The 17,860-nt window shown below is 44.5% G+C and overlaps 1 protein-coding gene across 3 annotated transcripts in view; it reads left to right on the top strand.

Moving 5' to 3' along the window:
* Positions 1-3,520: 3,520 nt before the first annotated feature.
* The window catches only part of Usf (upstream transcription factor usf), a 32,565-nt gene continuing 18,225 nt past the window's right edge, over positions 3,521-17,860 (top strand). The window contains exons 1-7 of one of the 3 annotated variants that reach the window (XM_084606662.1): positions 3,521-3,862; positions 5,029-5,087; positions 8,131-8,421; positions 11,358-11,501; positions 13,451-13,545; positions 15,265-15,306; positions 16,941-17,201. In XM_084606662.1, the coding sequence (XP_084462788.1) occupies positions 3,831-3,862; positions 5,029-5,087; positions 8,131-8,421; positions 11,358-11,501; positions 13,451-13,545; positions 15,265-15,306; positions 16,941-17,174 (897 nt within the window). In that variant the 5' untranslated portion in view covers positions 3,521-3,830 and the 3' untranslated portion in view covers positions 17,175-17,201. Of the gene's footprint in view, positions 3,863-5,028; positions 5,088-8,112; positions 8,422-11,357; positions 11,502-13,450; positions 13,546-15,264; positions 15,307-16,940; positions 17,202-17,860 lie in introns of all 3 variants that reach the window. The other 2 variants (XM_084606660.1, XM_084606663.1) reach the window with 2 other exon arrangements.

Raw genomic sequence — 17,860 nt, 5'->3', positions numbered from 1 at the left:
GGCGGTGGCAGCGGTGACAGTTTCTGCCGTACTCGGCATCTTTTTCTTATATCTTGAATGTTACTATTCTTTTACGAAAATTGTTTTGATTATTTCGATTAATAAAGTTTGATTTCTATTATTATAGAATTTCTTGCAATTCATGTGACACCTGGCGGCGAAAACAAAAAACGTAGCTAAACATGTTCAAATGTAGCAGACGCCCCTCGCTAGCGCTGTGCAATCCCGCTTGCGCAACGACCTTGGCACCATTAAAAAAGAAAAAAGAAAAAGAAAAAAAAAACGAACGGGAAAAACAGTTCTGCAGTGTCCCACAATGCTTGTCTATGTGCTGCACAATGGCACATAGTTTCACAAACTTACTTCGTTCTATAGCCTTTATAGTACGCTATGAACTAGAATATCAAGCTCTCACGGCTACGGAGTTGTGTGTGTGTGTGTGTGTGTGTGTGTGTGTGTGTGTGTGTGTGTGTGTGTGTGTGTGTGTGTGTGTGTGTGTGTGTGTGTGTGTGTGTGTGTGTGTGTGTGTGTGTGTGTGTGTGTGTATATATATATATATATATATATATATATATATATATATATATATATATATATATATATATATATATATATACATACGCTAAAAACATGCGCGTTACGAAACCTGTTGAGTGAATGCTCGCCTATGCGGCCGAATCACTTTCCGCTTTGCAGCAATTATCGCACTAGAGTAAGGATCCCCGTAAATGTAGTTCCCTTGACAAGATCTGTAACTATAGCGGTGAGCTGAGCCGCTTGCCTTAACGCCGCCTAGCCAGCAGTGTGTCTTCTGGTATGAAGACATAGAGGTGTAGCCAGCAGTGTGTCTTCTGGTATGAAGACATAGAGGTGTGGAACAGAACGCTTCAGGTCTTTCGTATTTGAGGGCGCAGTACCTGCCGTAAAAATAGCCATATAAGCAGCTCACGGGGAGTGCAAAGCTAGAAATCGCACTACACGAGAAAACTTCCTTTGCAGCTCTGTACTACAGCAAACTCGAATATTTTCTAGTTCACAAAGGGGTCCGGATGGGAAATTTAAGTACTCCAGACTGCTCCTAAATTGGCCTTCCTCTGCTCCAATTCGGAAAACTTAGTTATCCAAAAATTGCATTTTGCCCGTAGCATATAACTGCAGCGTTTCATAGCTGTACGTTGCCCAGTTAAAAAAATCCAATGGGTCCAATTTCCAATTGGAATGAATTGGTCAAAAACCAATTGTGTTTTCGCCACCCATTAGGCCTGACCATTGGTATGAATTGGTGCTCCCAATTGGAAATAATTGGTCACCCATGAAGACCACATGGTTTGAACTCACATAGCTGAAAAAAAAAAAAAAAAATAGGGATGCAATTTCAGTGTTTCATGTCCAGGAGTTATAGGGGCGCCGACTTTTATACGAGTGGAATGAAATTACAATTTTTTTTTACAGAAATCATATATGAGAGACAAGCAAGCATTACACACACGGAGCTAACACAGATTCAATGTATATAGCAACAGGTTGCAAACTTATATACTCTTCTTTGAACAGTGCTGCTGGGACCAGTGACACATCTTTCTTATTCAGAGTTAACTTATTTAGTTATGCCTGCACTTACAGTGAACACGATATAATCAATTAATAAGATTAAGCGGCATATACTTTTTATAAGAACTTAAATTTTTCACTGTTGTGTCTTTATAGAGGTATGCATATCTGATCCACATCTCTGTCAAGGATGTCACTGAATTGACTTTCCCAATTGGGAATGTTTGCTTAGGACCCATTAGAACCAATGGAAAGCCCAGTTGGAAGCCCAATTTGTTTCAAATGGGCGTCCCAATTAGGAGCGAAGGAATCCCTATTGGGATTGAAGTAATCCATTGGCCGAGGTGTATTTTATTGAAAGGAAAAGGCAGAGAGGTTGGCCGGAATAATTCAAATCTGGCCTGCTACTCTCCACTGGGGAAGGGGAAGGAGAGAAGAAAGAAGGTCATGATGGGTGACGATGTGGGAGAAGGCATATGAAATACATATACAGACACAGTAGCTTGTTTTACAAGCGCGAATCAAGTCCGCTGGCGCACAAAAAACGGCAAAGAGCACGCGCACTGCCTGGACACCCTTCCCCTTGTCCTGCCAAGCGCCCAGCAGCAGTTCCTCCGACAGAGGCCTCTTGTCTAAACGCTTCAAGGAAGCCGCTAGCACACTTCTTTCGCGCGCATACGCTGGGCACACCAATAATATATGGTCCACAGCCTCTGGGATGCCACAAGTTGAACATTCCGGCGAGTCCATCTGTCCAATTAAATGTAAGTACTTGTGCGTGAAAGCCACGTTTAAACGAAGTCTATGTAGTAAGCATGCCTGATGACGCGGAATATCACGCGGAACATAAAACTTTAATGTTTGATCGAGCCTTCGAATGTGTCGGGCGTCTGGCTGGGCCCATGCTACTGTAGCATTATTCATACAACTCGTAAGAAGGCACGTCGTGTCACCTCTTGAAAAAGGCACAGCTGTTTGGAGGCCATTGATGAGTGCGCTTTTCGCTTCAACATCGGCCTGTTCATTCCCATGGAGCCCGCAGTGGGCAGGGATCCATTGAAACATTATCCTGTGGCCTTGCAGCTGGGCAGATGTGAGGAGCTCCATAATGTTTACCAGGGACTGATAGGCAGTGGGGCGTAAAAAGTTTTCCAAAATTTGTAATGCAGTTTTTGAGTCCGTGAATATACACCATTTTTGAGGTGGTTCCCTACATATGTAGCGAGTAATCAATTGGGCTTCCCATTAGTCCAATGGATTTATTCAATCCAAATTGGGATGCCCCATTGGTTTCTTCAGTCCCAATCGGGACGCTCAATTGGTTTCTTCATTCCTAATTGGGAGTCCCGAAACTAACTGGGCGTCCCAATTGGGCGTCCCAATTGGGACTGAAGAAACCAGTTGAATTGGACAGTACCCATTGGACAAACCATTTGGGATTGCCAGAACCAATTCAATCTGACTGGTTTTCCCAATTGGACCCATTGATTTTTTTTTTTTTTTTTTTTTTTTTTTTTTTTTGTACTGGGTGCAGCCAAACGCGTCCAAAACCTTTATGATCTGCAACCTGCTGGCCCTGTGCAAAGAGGAAGCTATGCCGTGGGACACATCTGGTGCCTGAATGGTGCAGCTCTGTATTCCGCGCTGATTGGAAGCGCTTGGCTGTAATATGCAGCTACAGTGAACTACAAAATATTGTAGTCTTTGTCAGACCAAGACGCGGCGCAAGACTAGCAAGACAAACTTGGCGCTCGCCAGCGCGACCAACGTGCCATGCCACGGGTACCGCCCCACCTCCAATAAAAAAAAAAATTAAACCTTAAGAGTTAAAGGTGAAAACATATTGAAAATAAAATGTATACTTATTGCATGTAAGTATATAAATTTTTATAATTCCTGAAACATTTTTGAACCAGTAAGAGGAACCATGCGAAAGTGTAGTTTTTCTATTTTTACTTTGCGAATTAGCGTTGAGTAACTTGAGTGCAACAAAATGTAGTTCTTAGCGAGACGTGGTTTATTCGGAATAAAAAAGTGTTTGTTGCTTATTATACCTTAGCGGAAAGTGAAGAAGCTAAGTTAAATCTAGAAAAATTAGGGCAATAACCTTTTAAAGCTAAGAAAACTAACGCGGAGGAACACTAGTTTCTCAATTTGCGAGGAAGACGCCGAAAGGTCGCCATATTGTCACATGTCTAGGTTTTGGGCTCACATGACCTGTTGTTTGGCCCCGTGATCACTCGCTTCCTGGCAAATTCAAAACATTCATTCCTAACCACATGGATATGCTGGATCAAGCACTGGACAGCAAGTAAGCGGAATTTTATTGATCAAAGCGCTCTTATAGGACGGATAGGGCAGCCCGTCTTCGGCGACAACAGCGCAGTAGCAATCTGGGAAGTGCCCCATGATAGCGGAAGGCCGCCTGGTTGTGGAATGAGTGAATACTTCGTCTGTTGCTTTCGCAGGGAGAACAGTGCTGCAAATATAATGTGTCGATCTTAATTGCCGCGCGCAGTAAATGGCGTGGAAATTATGTAGCGAAAAAATTGAGATGCACTGAGGCTTGAGAAGCAACGGCGATACTTTCTACTTGCGGCGCGTCTGTTGTGATCCTTGTACTATTAATCTGCACATGACCGATACTTCATGGGAAAAATTCAGTTGTGAACCGGCTGTCGTTATGAGATGTACACAACCTGACGGTTGGATGGCCTGTTTCAAACGCTTGTGCTCTTACGCAACGCCCTCGATGTTTCATTTGAGGCAGCGGTGCAGTGCCACTGACTGAAAGCATACTCCACCACTATCAAGGAAACCATTACGATCTCCGTGCTGCAGACGCATTGAATTGCCTTCTGATGTATGATTTACAATTGCGGTGATGCGAAGACCTCGTACGCGTGTAGTGCTTACGCCATCTGATATCAGCATGGAATGTCGCCGGCGTATCTTGGCCATCGATGTCCTTTCAAGGCAGACAGGCCGACTGCAATCAACCGGGGCGAATGCCCTGAGCTAGAAATTTCGGAGTTTCTCGCACTTTATTTATTTTGTGTGAGATCGAAGTGTCCTTTGATGAAAGTGGGTGTAGGCTACCTACGCCTGGCCACTGCTCAGTGATGGGGAGGTGAGTAGTTTCAGGAAAGCGCTTCTGTGAAGAGCCGTGCTTTCCTTTGTGCGACTGATCAGCAGCACAGAATCGCGCGATCGAAAAGGAACAGGCGAAACTTGTCGCCTTATAGCCAGTTTAGGTTGTGTTACTGGCTGCGCATGCATTTGTGTGTGCATGCTTTGACAGTTTTGCAAGCACAGTTTTTTTTTTTTTTTAGTCGGTCGGTCGAAAGGTCATGTCCTGCAGGTACCTTTTTGACCGCACTGATGTCTAACTGGTTAAAGTTTACGGGAACATGTAAACCTCGTTGTTTTTTGCACCAGCGCAACTATTTTTATGTCAATTTGTTTTGTTTCTTGTAGTTCCCAAGACAAGAATAATGATTCGGCATCAGACGATGCATCACAAATACCTTCTGATGGTAAGCTGCCCGCTGTCTTTAATCCCATTAGTATTTTTTAAGCTAAGTGTGTGTATATATATATATATATATATATATATATATATATATATATATATATATATATATATATAAATGCTGCTGTGCATATCAGCATGTTATTTCTTTCTTGCCCCCTTATTTCTAATAACTTGTCACATTCAAACTGTGGATGCACCAGTATTGTCAGCCATGCACTTGATGAAAATTTCATGCTTTGTTAGTTTTGTGCGAAGCAAGACAAATAATGCCTGCTAAATTTTCAAGTACTCAAGTGTGGTCACCTTAAGGAGTAGTCCTTAAGTTGCTGCTGCTGTACAATGTTCTCTCTCTCTCTTTTTTGTTAATTTTACCCAGTGTACACTGTAATTGTACATTGTAAAATACTGTATAATTTTACATTGTGTACTTTGATATACTCTACTTGCAGGTCTTGCTTTGTTTGCATAGCGGCAAATGCTGCCTAATTACTGGTTGAAGAAATGCACCTTTCATTATATTATCATTATTATTATTATTTTTTTTAACGGAATGCTTGTGATTTTAGGTATAGTTCACAGGTATGTTCGTGTTGAGCTATATTGGCATAAAAATTACTTTGGGTGCATGCAGCCCGCCATGGTGTGTATGCAGTGAGTGCGAAGAAGACACTGGTGGCACAAGAACCTTGTTTTACTATGTTTGATGCAGCAACCGGCTACTTTCACTTGTGCATTCATAGCTCTGTAATCTAATTGGCTCAACTCGTTTGCTGGCGACCACAAAAAAAAAAAGCCTTGAATTAGGACTTTTTCGCTAGGGTAGCAGCAGATGTCTATTTGCAACATAGAGTTTCTTAATCTTACCTTGAGGGAAAGCTGTGTCGCTATCTATGGGAGTTTACATGGAGTTTCCTGATGACCAGTGCAGCCTGCATGGGCGCCCAAAGCATCATGGGCCGGATACTTACCGAATGCAGAACTACAACTTTTGGCCAAAACTAATGCAACGATAAACATTGTTCTACCGTAAACAATGTCCTAACATTGACTTTTGTGAATAACTTTCAATAAGAGAGAGAAACAGCTTGTCAGTGCGAAATTTATCCAATATAAGCAATGGCTCTTTCTCCTATTGGGTTAGCTTTCAGCAGCACAGATACCAATATTTTGCTCTTAATAGGCACACTTTGAAAGAGAAAGAACGTTTTGAAAATATTTATGTTGCGCAATTATTAACAAAGTTTTAGTGGCATTTTGGGAAACAGAAACCTTTTATTGGCGACGTCTGCTTTTGCGCCTTCGCTACTATTGCTTTTGCAGTCTATGTACTCACCTAGAGATGATGATGATAATGAAAGAGAGACATCACAGTAACGCCACTCCGTACACCCGAGGAAAACCACCTGCCCCACACCAAGTAGGACAACGGCCCATGATTCTTAGCGCGCCCATGGTGGCTGAAGTGCAGCGCCCTCAGCTTTCCCTCTAGTTAACAGTGTGAGCAACTCTGATTTGCAACGACACCACAAATGCATTGCGTGTAGACAGATGACATAGTTACTGGCTTTCTGTTTCTGTTTAGCACATAAATGAAGCAGACTTTTGCATAAGCTAGAAATCCTTATTTGTCGTTGCTTTGTGCATTTATGGGTTATCTCTGTGAAGAGATCTGCATTTACACTATTATTCAGTGCCATCTTTTGTTTACCTCACATTTTGTTTGCTATGCAGCACGCTCATTACTGACGATAATATTTTATGACATAACTAACGAATGTGAAGGACATTACACTTCACTTTTCAGTAAATGAAAGTAGGCACCGCATCATAGTGGGAATGCAGACCTCTTGCCGGAGATCGCCGATGAGTGTACAAAGCAATCATTTTAAAGATATTTTCCTCAAAGTTGCTGGCTTGTTATCGTGATCAATGTATTGCCACTAAAATTACGTCTAGACCGACCATACTTGAAGTTGGAAAGATGAGTGGGAAAGATAAGGTTCCTTTAATTCAGAACAAGTGATCCATAATATGTTGTTGGGAACATAACATATATAAAATAAAGGTTTTTCATTACAATACAATCATTTGTGTTTTAACCAAGCCATAATTTTAAAATCTAGGATGATTTGAGAGCTTGAATCGATAGTTTTCAGTGTGCAATTCATACAATGGTGATGTGGAGTTTAAAAATTTATAGAGAAGATAAAAGGTTCCACACTTTGTGTTGAGCATATTGTTCAAACTAGATTATGGCTTTTGCAGTCTTCTTAAAGTGTATGAAGGCTACTGGGTCTGTACTCCTGCTGCATCCGTGCTGACTGAGACTTCAGGGGGAAAAAAAATGGCAGCGCAGCATAACAAAACGGCATAGCCATTCAGGTGGCCCATGTAGTAAGTAGCCTGTGCAGCTTCAGCAAGGATAGTAAAGTCATGTACATAACTCATCACGAACATATCAACTCTGCCTTGGTGGCTCAGTGGTTAGAGCGCTCGACTACTGAACGCACGGACACAGGATCGAATCCCATCCGTGATGGCCACGTTTCGATGGAGGCCAGAAGCAAGGGCCAGTGTACATCGCAATGTCAGCACATGTTAAAGAACAGCAGCAAGTCAAAATTTCTGGAATCCTCCACTACGGAATCTCTCCTAGCCTGAGTTTCTTTGAGACGTTAAACCCTACAGACCAAACCAAACAAGACGAACACATCAGGGATCCAATTGGTATGCCGACCACCAAGCACTGACCTTATGGGGCTTTTTTTTTTTTTTTTAAGGGGTGCTTTGCTGGCGTGTATCACTATCACTATCATGCTGGCACTATCATGACAAAACTTTGGTCTGCATCTGAAAAAGAGAAAAGCAGTGCACCATGACACAGGAAATGTGATCACTATCATATCGTCACCATGATCTCATCATCATCATTATCAGCTGTATGGAAGATCAGTGTGTTGGACTTTGGGGCACTAATATGTTCAAAGTATGGATCGATGCCCATGCACCACTTGCGCACTCTGTAGTTGTGTCTGCGGTGACAGAAGACGTGGAAGTGGACAGCCAGGCCGCCGCCGCTGCCATAGCCAGCGTGGCGCCCCAGGCCCTCCTGGACCCTGGCATCCAGTACCAGTTTCGGACCGAGAATGGCCAGGGTGGTGTCACATACCGAGTGGTCCAGGTGGCGGCAGCACCGTCGGAGGCAGCTGAGGCGGCTGGCGGACAGGTGGTCACCACCGCAGCACTGGTCGGCCAGCAGGTGGCCCAGGCCATCATCTCGAGTCCCTTCGCTGCCACCACAGCCAACGGCGGGTCCAGCCCCACTGCAGAGGGAGGTCAGTGTCCCACTTTGGAAAGAGTGTGCTGCATGAGGGCGCCACAGCAGAAGCTCTGTTGGCATGAGTGAGCAGACGGTCAGATTTATTTATTGAGGTGCTAGCATTAGAACTTCCCCTTGGAAAAGTCTTTCTGTCCGTCTGTCTGAAGCCTCAGTTGGTAGGGGGCAAGGAATAAGTCATGTCACACTGTGGTTGTTCGATTGGACCGAGGCAGAGGAGTGTTGATATGTATGTCATGTCACATGGTGTGTGACAGACTGGATCACACCACCTGCTCGCACGGTCTGCTCCATTCGGGGAGAACGTGACTGGTAATACATCGTCTGCCACATTGACTCACTAGTTGTTTGCAGTTCGCACTGCCATTTTGAAAACTCAGTTTGAAGTTTGACAATATCTCATACTAGGAGGCTGCCAGGATTTAAACAGATTCCACATAATTTATTACCACATTCTTGGCTCTTACTGCTTTTGTGGATAAAATTTATTGAAAGAAATGCAACTTCTGTATGGGCGTTTGTGTTTTGTGCTCTCTGTGCCTCTGTTAACCATAACGGATAAGTATATATTCAAAGATACTTGTTGGCGCACATTTGCTGCATGTAATGCTTCCTTTATCAACGTTAACTGACTGAACTTGTAACTTATATTGTATTGTATGAGAGCTGGGGGTGGCATCAGAATTCTCATAATTTCTGCACTCTGTGAACAAATAAAAAGGTCTGGAACATGCTGTGCAGTTAATTACGCTGTAACTTACAACTTTCAGCTTATGTAATAATTTTGTTTCGTGTTCACAATAAAGGAGTATGGGCCCAAAATTTTGGTTGCATGTTTTATTCATTGTATGATCTGTGAGACTTTTACTGTATATGGATCACCACATGGAGTTAATTGAGGTTGTTGTTTTTCTTCTCTCTCATATGTTTCAGTTTCAGCAGCCCAGTGAAGGTTGTGACATGAGAGTTTATGGCCGTATATAGGTCTCATGAGGGACGAGAAAACTGCAGTGTGATCGTTTGTTCGTTGTTTTGATTTACTTCAACACTACCTCAGGCCTACCTCAAGGCTGAAATCACAGTGAATGAAGAAACAGCTATTATGTATCACAGTTATTTTTTCATCCGTCACGTGACCTATATGGAATTTTGGCAGCATAGCCATCGCTCGGCTGTTAAAACCAACATAGGTGTAAGAATTAATTTGATTATAAATTATTTTGCAAATATTAGCGAATGCCACATGGCGATCCACATATTGTAATGTGTTAGACATTACAAAAAAGAAAACATGCAACCAAAAATTATGTCTGTGCTCCTTTAAGGGAACAGTCTTATGAATCTCATAGTTATTTCTTGATTTGTTTGATATGGAACACCATTTTTTGTTTGTGCTGTTAAGGCCCACAAAAATTGGTGGAGCTACGTTTTGTGGCTTATAGCTCATGGCATTTCCCACTGAATGGTCTGGAGCGTTTTCTTTTTCCCATCGCGGCAGCGCTGTAAATGCAACTCATCTTCTCTTCATGTACCACACGGCAAATCTCTTGAGTGATGTCATAAATGAGCAGTGGACATAGCTTTGATGAAGCCATGCATTTGGGTAGCCGTTTAGAAAGAACTCCCTTTTTATTTCCAACTTTCCAAGAAACTGCAGCCTTGAAAATATAGAGCCACGGCTCTGTGCCTGATAGTACAGGCCCTGCTGGGGGGGGGGGGGGGGGGGGGGGGGGGGGGACTGCGACTCTGCGGCCACAGGACAGTGTACCAGCTTCGGGAAGTGTTCTTGGCTTTCAAAGGAAGAGGGCCAATTGTAATGGGGGCCTCCCACCACTCCATTCGAATGCTAGCCACAATGTAAAGAACTCCGTGGAGCGAGCGTTACTGCTGCACATGGTAGGTTGCGCGCCCCGTGCATAGCTTTTGCTAGCAAGTCCAGGGCTCGTACCGCACAGTGGAAATGCCCTTTCCTTGGCAGGCGTTCGTTTCAGTGCTTCTGCAAGTGTGGGATTGGCGGTATGGCGCTACTCGTTGTCGTGCCCCCTACGTTGCTATGGAGACAGCAGGAACGCTAGACAAGGAGAACACATCTCGTGGACAGATCTTGCGTACGCGAGATTGTCATCATTAGCCAAGAAAGGCTTTCGCCTTAAGTGTAGAGTGACAGCAGTCGTGTGGTCATCAAGTTGTCAGGTGGGAAACGCGTGGCAGGGTGAATGCCCTAGGGGACCTGTTACTGCCAGACTGGGATAAATTAACTGGCCATCTGCACTGCTGTTTTGGTGAGCTAGTGGTTTGTGTTCTTCCATACCAAGTGTTGGAAAGAGATGCATCTGCATGTATCTTGACTGCTGGCACGCTCTCACTCTCGCTCTGAGTGTTTTCAAGGCGCCATAACCCCCCAAAATACCTCTCTAAGTCTTAGGAGATGAAGCTTATGCTGCAAAAAAATTCATATATGTAATGTTTGGTTAATCAAATTGGTAGTGCGAATAGCACCATCACAAAAACTGTGCCTTAATTGGGGGTTTCTGCATATGACAGTTGCATAGCAGCCATTTTCTTTTTTTTTTCACCTTTGTGAGCCTTGTGTTTCACCCATAATTTATTCTTACTCCAGGTCACGCACGCATACACACACAAAAAGTATCTTATTTTGTCATGCTCCAATTGCAATCTCATTAAAGCTGTCTTTGATGCATGGCCAGTGAAGCTAATCCTAATGAACCTTTCATGACTTACAGCACAGGAAAATGTTTGGCAAGTATCCACGCATATTTGACTTTCGCTATTCCAGTTAGTTTTCTTCTTGTCTTTTTTTTTTTCTTCCCTGAGATCTGCACATTTGGTATCCTTATTGAATGGCAATTTGTTGATCTGCAGATACTTCACTCTGTGCTTCGCTGGTTCTTCATTTGCCTTGTTTTTCTACAGGCCAGTTCTATGTGATGATGACACCTCAAGACGTTCTTCAAACAGCACCGAGGACATTGGCACCTCGTGCACACGCTTTCAGTACTAAGTCCGAGGGAAACAGGACTGCCAGGGACGAGAGGAGGAGGGCCACGCACAACGAAGGTTAGTGTCAACTTTTTACACTCTTCCTGCAGACCCATGGTTCCCGCGTTCAGCGCCCTGTTCCAGGCTACGTCTACAATGCGTTTTATCTACAATAAAAGCTTGCTAATTTGGACTCTAAAGGATTAAAAAAAGTTATATTCTAATTATCCTAATTTTGAGATATTGGATGGCCCTGAAAAAACTGACAAACTGCTTGCATCACGGTATGCATTGCTAGCTAAGTGTGCAACAGCAATATGAACTTCCTCTAATGCGGCAGTGAGTACATCCCTGCGGTCAAAATGACGCTGCTATGCATGAACTGTGGGGACATTTTAAGGCGAAAGAAAGCCTTTATAGGCACACGAGTGTCCATCCGTGAGAAGTGTCACACATCTTCGCAAGATTTCGAGGGATACCGTGAGATTGTGACGTCGTCACCTGGTGATGCCATCGGCCATGACTTGACGTGACGTCATGATGTCACATCCAGGTGATTCGCGCATAAAAAAAGCTGACTCTGCCGGGCGTCCAATCAAGGCGCCCGTGTTTTGCCTTTCATTCGGTGCTTCCTCGAACGCTGCACTACACAGCATGCAGAAGCAGACGCAGCAAAGTTGGAATCAACAACGTTTTGAACAAAAGCTGTTGCCTCATCGCGCTTTAATGGTCCAAAGTGCCACGCACTTCTGCCTAGGGTAACATGGGATAATTGTTTCATAATGCATACTAATTGGGATATTTTTTTTTTACCCATGCCGACAGGGATGAGGGGCCGGTGGCCTTTTTTCTTTCACCGGCCACACTCGGCAGAAAGAAATGTTGCCACATCGTGCACGGTAGCGTTACTTTTACTGCAGTGCCGTACTCACTACCTGCATAGAAAAGCTCATATTGCTGCTGTACACCTAACTAGCAATGCGTTCACCGATTGCAAACAAGCCCTACCGCGGTGGCACAGTGGTTAGGGCGGACGACTGCTGAACCCAAAGACGTGGGATCGGATCCCAGCTGCGGCAGCCACTTTTCGATGGAGGTGAAATGTGAGGCACCCATCTGCTGTGCAGTGCATGTGAAGAACCCTAGGTGGTTGAAATTTCCAGAGCCCTCCAATATGACATCTCTCGAAGCCCAAGTCACTTTGGGATGCTAAACCTCATAAACCAAACTTATTGTGAACAGTAAAGCTTACGTTCGTCACGTCATTAAGTGTCTTGGCTGCGGTATTTTCGTTTCAACCAAAAATATTGCCTTGTGCTCCGTTGCTGCAGTTGATGCCATTTGTTAAACTTGTTTTGCTTTTCCCTTCCTAATATTTCAATTGCGGGGTGCCATGGCAACCACTGTCTGAAGTTTCTACGCCACCGTTCACATCGTTAATGAATTATTTTGTTTTTTATCGTCATGAATCTTCTATGTGGTAAGCAACTTCTATGTCGGTATCACTGTACGATGAGCTGGTGAAACAGCTCCCACATGCAGCCTGACCTCAACTGTGCAATACTGTAATTAGCAGCTAACGGGAAGCACTGCAGCCGATTGGCTGATGTGCTCGTCATGTACACTGACTAACAACTAGCAGCGCACATTGTATGTGTTGTCAACAGTCTGACTCAGGGTCATCATGAAATTTTGGAACTAAAGATGCCTTTTTTTTTCTTTTTCTTATCTTAATTTCTGTTTTCCAGACATCCCCTTCTATTTTCTTCTTTTCTCTCTGTACCCCGCCCGCTTGTACACTTGGCCACAGTTTGACCCAACCGTGTCGCAAAACTGTGGGGCAGTGTTGGGTGCAGAGTCTAATAGGGCTGCTGTGATGTCTGCCTCACGTGCACATGATTTGCTGGGAAGTTTCCTCTAGCTCCTCCAGCTGTTTTTGTTGGGCCAATTCATTGAGAACAAACCGGCTTTTAAATGCATCTCGTGTTCTCCTAATGGTGTTTCTGCTTTCATGTTGTTCATTGCAGTGGAGAGGAGGAGGAGAGACAAGATCAATAACTGGATAGTGAAGCTTTCTAAAATCATTCCTGACTGCTCAAGTGACCTGAACAAATCTGGACAGGTAGAGTACCTTCCTCTGTTACTCTCGTAAGTTAAGAATGTGGTCCTTTTCTTTATCTTGGGGGGAGCCTTTCGGAACAGCATGTGTGGGAGGTCTGTATAAGCGCATGTGCAAAGGGGCGCAGGTCATTTGGGCTAAACTACATCGCAGCACTATGTTTTTGTTATTTGCAATGAGCGGAGACTGACCAAAAATACGGCTGAACCCGATTGTATCGAACTTTGTTGCATTGAAATACACGATTGTGTAGGAAGATGCGCGACTGCGTCAAACAAAGATTTGTCGCCATGATCCAACAGATTGAGCTTCAGGCAACACCGGGCTACTCAAAAGCTGGCTTTTCCTCAGCGCATTTTTTGGCTTTGACTGACTATGTGGGGAAAAAAGGTAGTCAACAATGCACATTTTTCAGAATGGAGTAAAGTTAAGTCAATCTAGAACATCGTCCTAATTATTCAGATCACCAACTGGCTCCTAAACGCAGCTGCCAAATATTGTCTCTTATGATAAGAAACTTACTTGGTAAAAGATATGCAGTGGTCATCTGCTTCCAAGGGAGAACTACCCTATACGGCTACTACACGTTTTCACTGTTTCATCATTGCTTCATTGCATGCGCATGTTGGTATTGTCGATGCATAACTGCTCCAAAATCATAAGGTCTTCTGCAGGGTCTTTTACAATGGAGCTTGGAGCTTGCATTTAAGCAGGCTTCATCTCACAAACAGCTCGTGAAGAGCATTCAGTTTCGGTGCTTGGGAAAAATCATGCAGGCTGAAATTACCTGAAGGTATGTTGGCGACGGAATGGGGAGGATGCCCTTAAAGAATTGAAAACTGAAAAAGCTATTCAAGTAGCATTCCATGTCTGTAATGATGCACAGTAGGACTTGGCTAATTATGCAGCTGATAGCCGCTGCTGCAGCTTGTAACAAAGTGCCCTGAAAAGGAAACTGTGCTGGGATAGGGATTCCTACGATCATCGTGGCACTCGCCTTTGCATGCACAGGCAAACTTAAGCAAGCAGCAGTGTGTCACACTATTCAACCTTGAGCCCCGTCGTGGTGGTGCAGTGGTCAAAGCACTCGACCTCTGTGCCCAAGGATGCGGTATCGAATTCCAGCCGTAGCGGCTGCTTTTCGAGTGAGGCAGAAAGCAAGGCGCCCGTGTGCTGTGCAGTGTTGTGCACGTTAAAGAACACCAAGTGGTCGAAATTTCCAGAACCCTCCACTACGGCATCTTAGCCTGAGTCGCTTTGGGACGTTAAACCCCATGAACCAAACTAGACAATTCAGTAGTGAGGAGGGGACGTTGGAACAGTCACTTGCCATGCCAGAGTTCACAGCTTTATTCTGATGTATCTGACATTAGCCGCAACTCCTTTGTGAGCCAAGGGTGTAAGAATGAGACGGAAAGCTTGAATTAACTGGAACCACTGGGGGAATTTGACAGCTTTAAAATGCATTGACTGCGTAATGAACTGAGCAGAATTCTGAAATTTTAGTAGTTTCAATTAATCAAGAGTGTAAGCTATCATGAGTGCAGTGAATTTGTTATGCATTGTAAGCTGCATGAACTGAGTTTGTTAAGGGTCATGTCATCGCACAGTGCGATTTTTGGGCAAAATTAAAAGAATGTGAGCATTTTTGTAGCCACAGCAGAGGCCATTGCGTATAGAGGACGTTTATGTACTTATCCGCATGTGCGCACTCCCGTACAGAATGTGCTGCACCTGGAACAGGACCAAACTATCCCGCAGGAGGTAAGACAACAGTGCGAGCTGACGTACATTTCAGTCATATTTTTTGTTTTGGCTAGCGAGGGGTACTAGTTGAGTTGTGCACTTTTATGCGACAGTCCAGGTGCTCCCAGCTCATGCGCTCAACATCCCGGACAGTATATTTCCCATACAGCCTAATCTTTCTTTCTTCTTTTTTTCCAATACACTTGTGGACGGCACTTTCCAACCTGTTCCACTCAAATTTTTGACAAATCCTGGTCCTATTATATGCTTAGCAACCATCCGTCACAGGCCTTTCTAGGGGGAACCTAGGTGTGAAGCGTCCAACGATGCGCCCCCGGAATTTGAATGGCTTTTGCCTGGTGATTGCTCAACAAGAAGGCTGGAACAGTCAGCCGTCGCAACGGTTTCTCCCAGTGTTTCTAAGCATCCTCGAACAAGGATGAAACCCTGCTAATTTCCCCATTGCCATCGACAGATAGGAATAGTTGTGAACTTTCTGCTCCACGTGTTGCAGTGCAAATACACACCGAATTTTCTGAATGCTGTAAAAGGAGGATTGATAATGAAAATATTTGACGTGAGAGTGTTAATGTTTTCGACCTCATTGAGCGGTGGTATTCCTTGAAATTGGGCAGTTTAGATAGGTCATTTTGCTGGGTGAGGCGTTCATTCTCCACAGTTTTAGAAGCGCGTCAACAAGGTTTTACGGCGGCATGCACTGATCACCAAATTCGTCCGATAAAGGAAGCATGGTGCCACAACAAAACTTGCCTGCCCCACCCCCTTTTTTTTTTTCTTTGCTCCAATAATTCCAATATTTACCAAACCAGCGAGGCTTTACTGTATGGGAACATGCCACTAGGTATCAGTCTTGACTTTTGTGCATCTAGTAAGCTCTTCTAAATGGCACACTGCAGGTTTTGGTGGTGGTTTTTATCCACTCATTGGTGACCTGTGGTAAGCTTTGGTGAAGCATGGTTTTGGTACATTCACTGTGAGGTCACCAACATTGCACCCACTGAACTAATTTCTTTTGGCTCTTTGTATATGCCATATTTTCAAGCAACATTGCACCCACTGAACTAATTTCTTTTGGCTCTTTGTATATGCCATATTTTCATGAATCTTTACTCCCCCCTCCCCCCAATCTCGCAAAAAAAAAAAAAAGATTGAAGAACGCTTGCATAGAATTTGTCTCTAGAATCTGTCCAGAGTGAAAATGACTGTCAGTGTTGTCTTTATGCCACTTGAAATGTCAGCTCGAAAGGCACACAAGACCGCAGCAATGCTTGCGTTGCGCTCCTTTTTTCGTGCCGACGTTTGGTGGATGTCCTGTGCTCACAAACTCTCTTTCGACCTTTGGTTCTGTTAGCAAAGAGCACAGCACACCTTTAAGGCGTGAAAGGCAAGTAGTAAACGGGAACCAGATAGTGCCTTCGTCTACCTGTCCTCCATGTCCCTCTGTTCCCATTATGTAGAGCTCTTGGAATGACCAGCGAACTAGCCTAAGCCGCAGCATTATTGAATGCCAGCTTGTATTTCCCCCCCTCCCCCCATTTTCTCTTGATTGTGTTTGTCGAGCGCCTCGCCACCTTCCCGTGATTGCGGCATTCTCTGAACCGATGTGGAGACCGCCCTTTTGTTTGCTGCAGTCGGTACACCTGCACAGCAAGGGGGGCATCCTGGCCAAGGCATGTGACTACATCCAGGAGCTTCGGGCGAGCAGTGCGCGTCTCCCCGAGCTGCTCAAGGAGAACGAGCGGCTGGCACTGGACCTTGAGCTGCTGAGGCAACAGTGCGACCAGCTGAGGGCCACCAACCAGCTGCTCAAGGCACACTTGCAGCAGAACGGCATCACTGTCACCGAGGTCACGGAGGCCTCCTAACAGGAAACGCCCACTGCTTCAGTGAAGGTGCGCTCTCCTCACTCTTTGGACTAGGGGTGCATCATAAAAAGGGAATAGGTTTGGTGGGCCGGGCTTGTAATATACAAGTTACTGGAATCTGTTTCAGTTTGCTGACTCAAGAGTGCTGCATTGTGTCGCCACTGCCTTGGCAGCAAGTGGCATTGCAGTCTTTACCAGGCATCAGCATTTTACACTCTTAATCTAGTTCCACATACCGTATTTACTCGAATCTAACGCGCCCTCGATTGTAACGCTGCACCCGTTTTTCGTGACCCCCACCCCCGAAAAAAAAAAAAGCTCCGATTGTAACGCGCACCCGTTCTCCGCGAAAAAGAGTACCGCGCACCTAACGCTTTCATACAGCAATACAACATACAGCTAGACCAGCTAGTAGGCTCGAAGTGCATACCAGGCGGCCATTTTGAAATGCCGATGGCGATATGATGTCGGAGATTTAGGGTCGTACTCGATTCTAACGCGCACCCAATTTTTGGACACGATATATCGGAAGAAAGGTGCGCGTTAGATTCGAGTAAATACGGTAGGTTCCAGTTGTAAGTGGAACTTTTTTTAAAGTTCCACTTATAACCAAAACGTATGTGAAACCAGATTAAGAGTGCAGTGCATTGCAGGCAGTATACAGGTGCCTGCAGGTGTTTCGGCAG

The sequence above is a fragment of the Amblyomma maculatum genome, chromosome 6, assembly GCF_055883805.1.
Source record: "Amblyomma maculatum isolate TAMU_Amacu chromosome 6, ASM5588380v1, whole genome shotgun sequence".
NCBI classification, from domain to species: domain Eukaryota; kingdom Metazoa; phylum Arthropoda; class Arachnida; order Ixodida; family Ixodidae; genus Amblyomma; species Amblyomma maculatum.
This window is presented reverse-complemented; position numbering and strand designations above follow the sequence as displayed.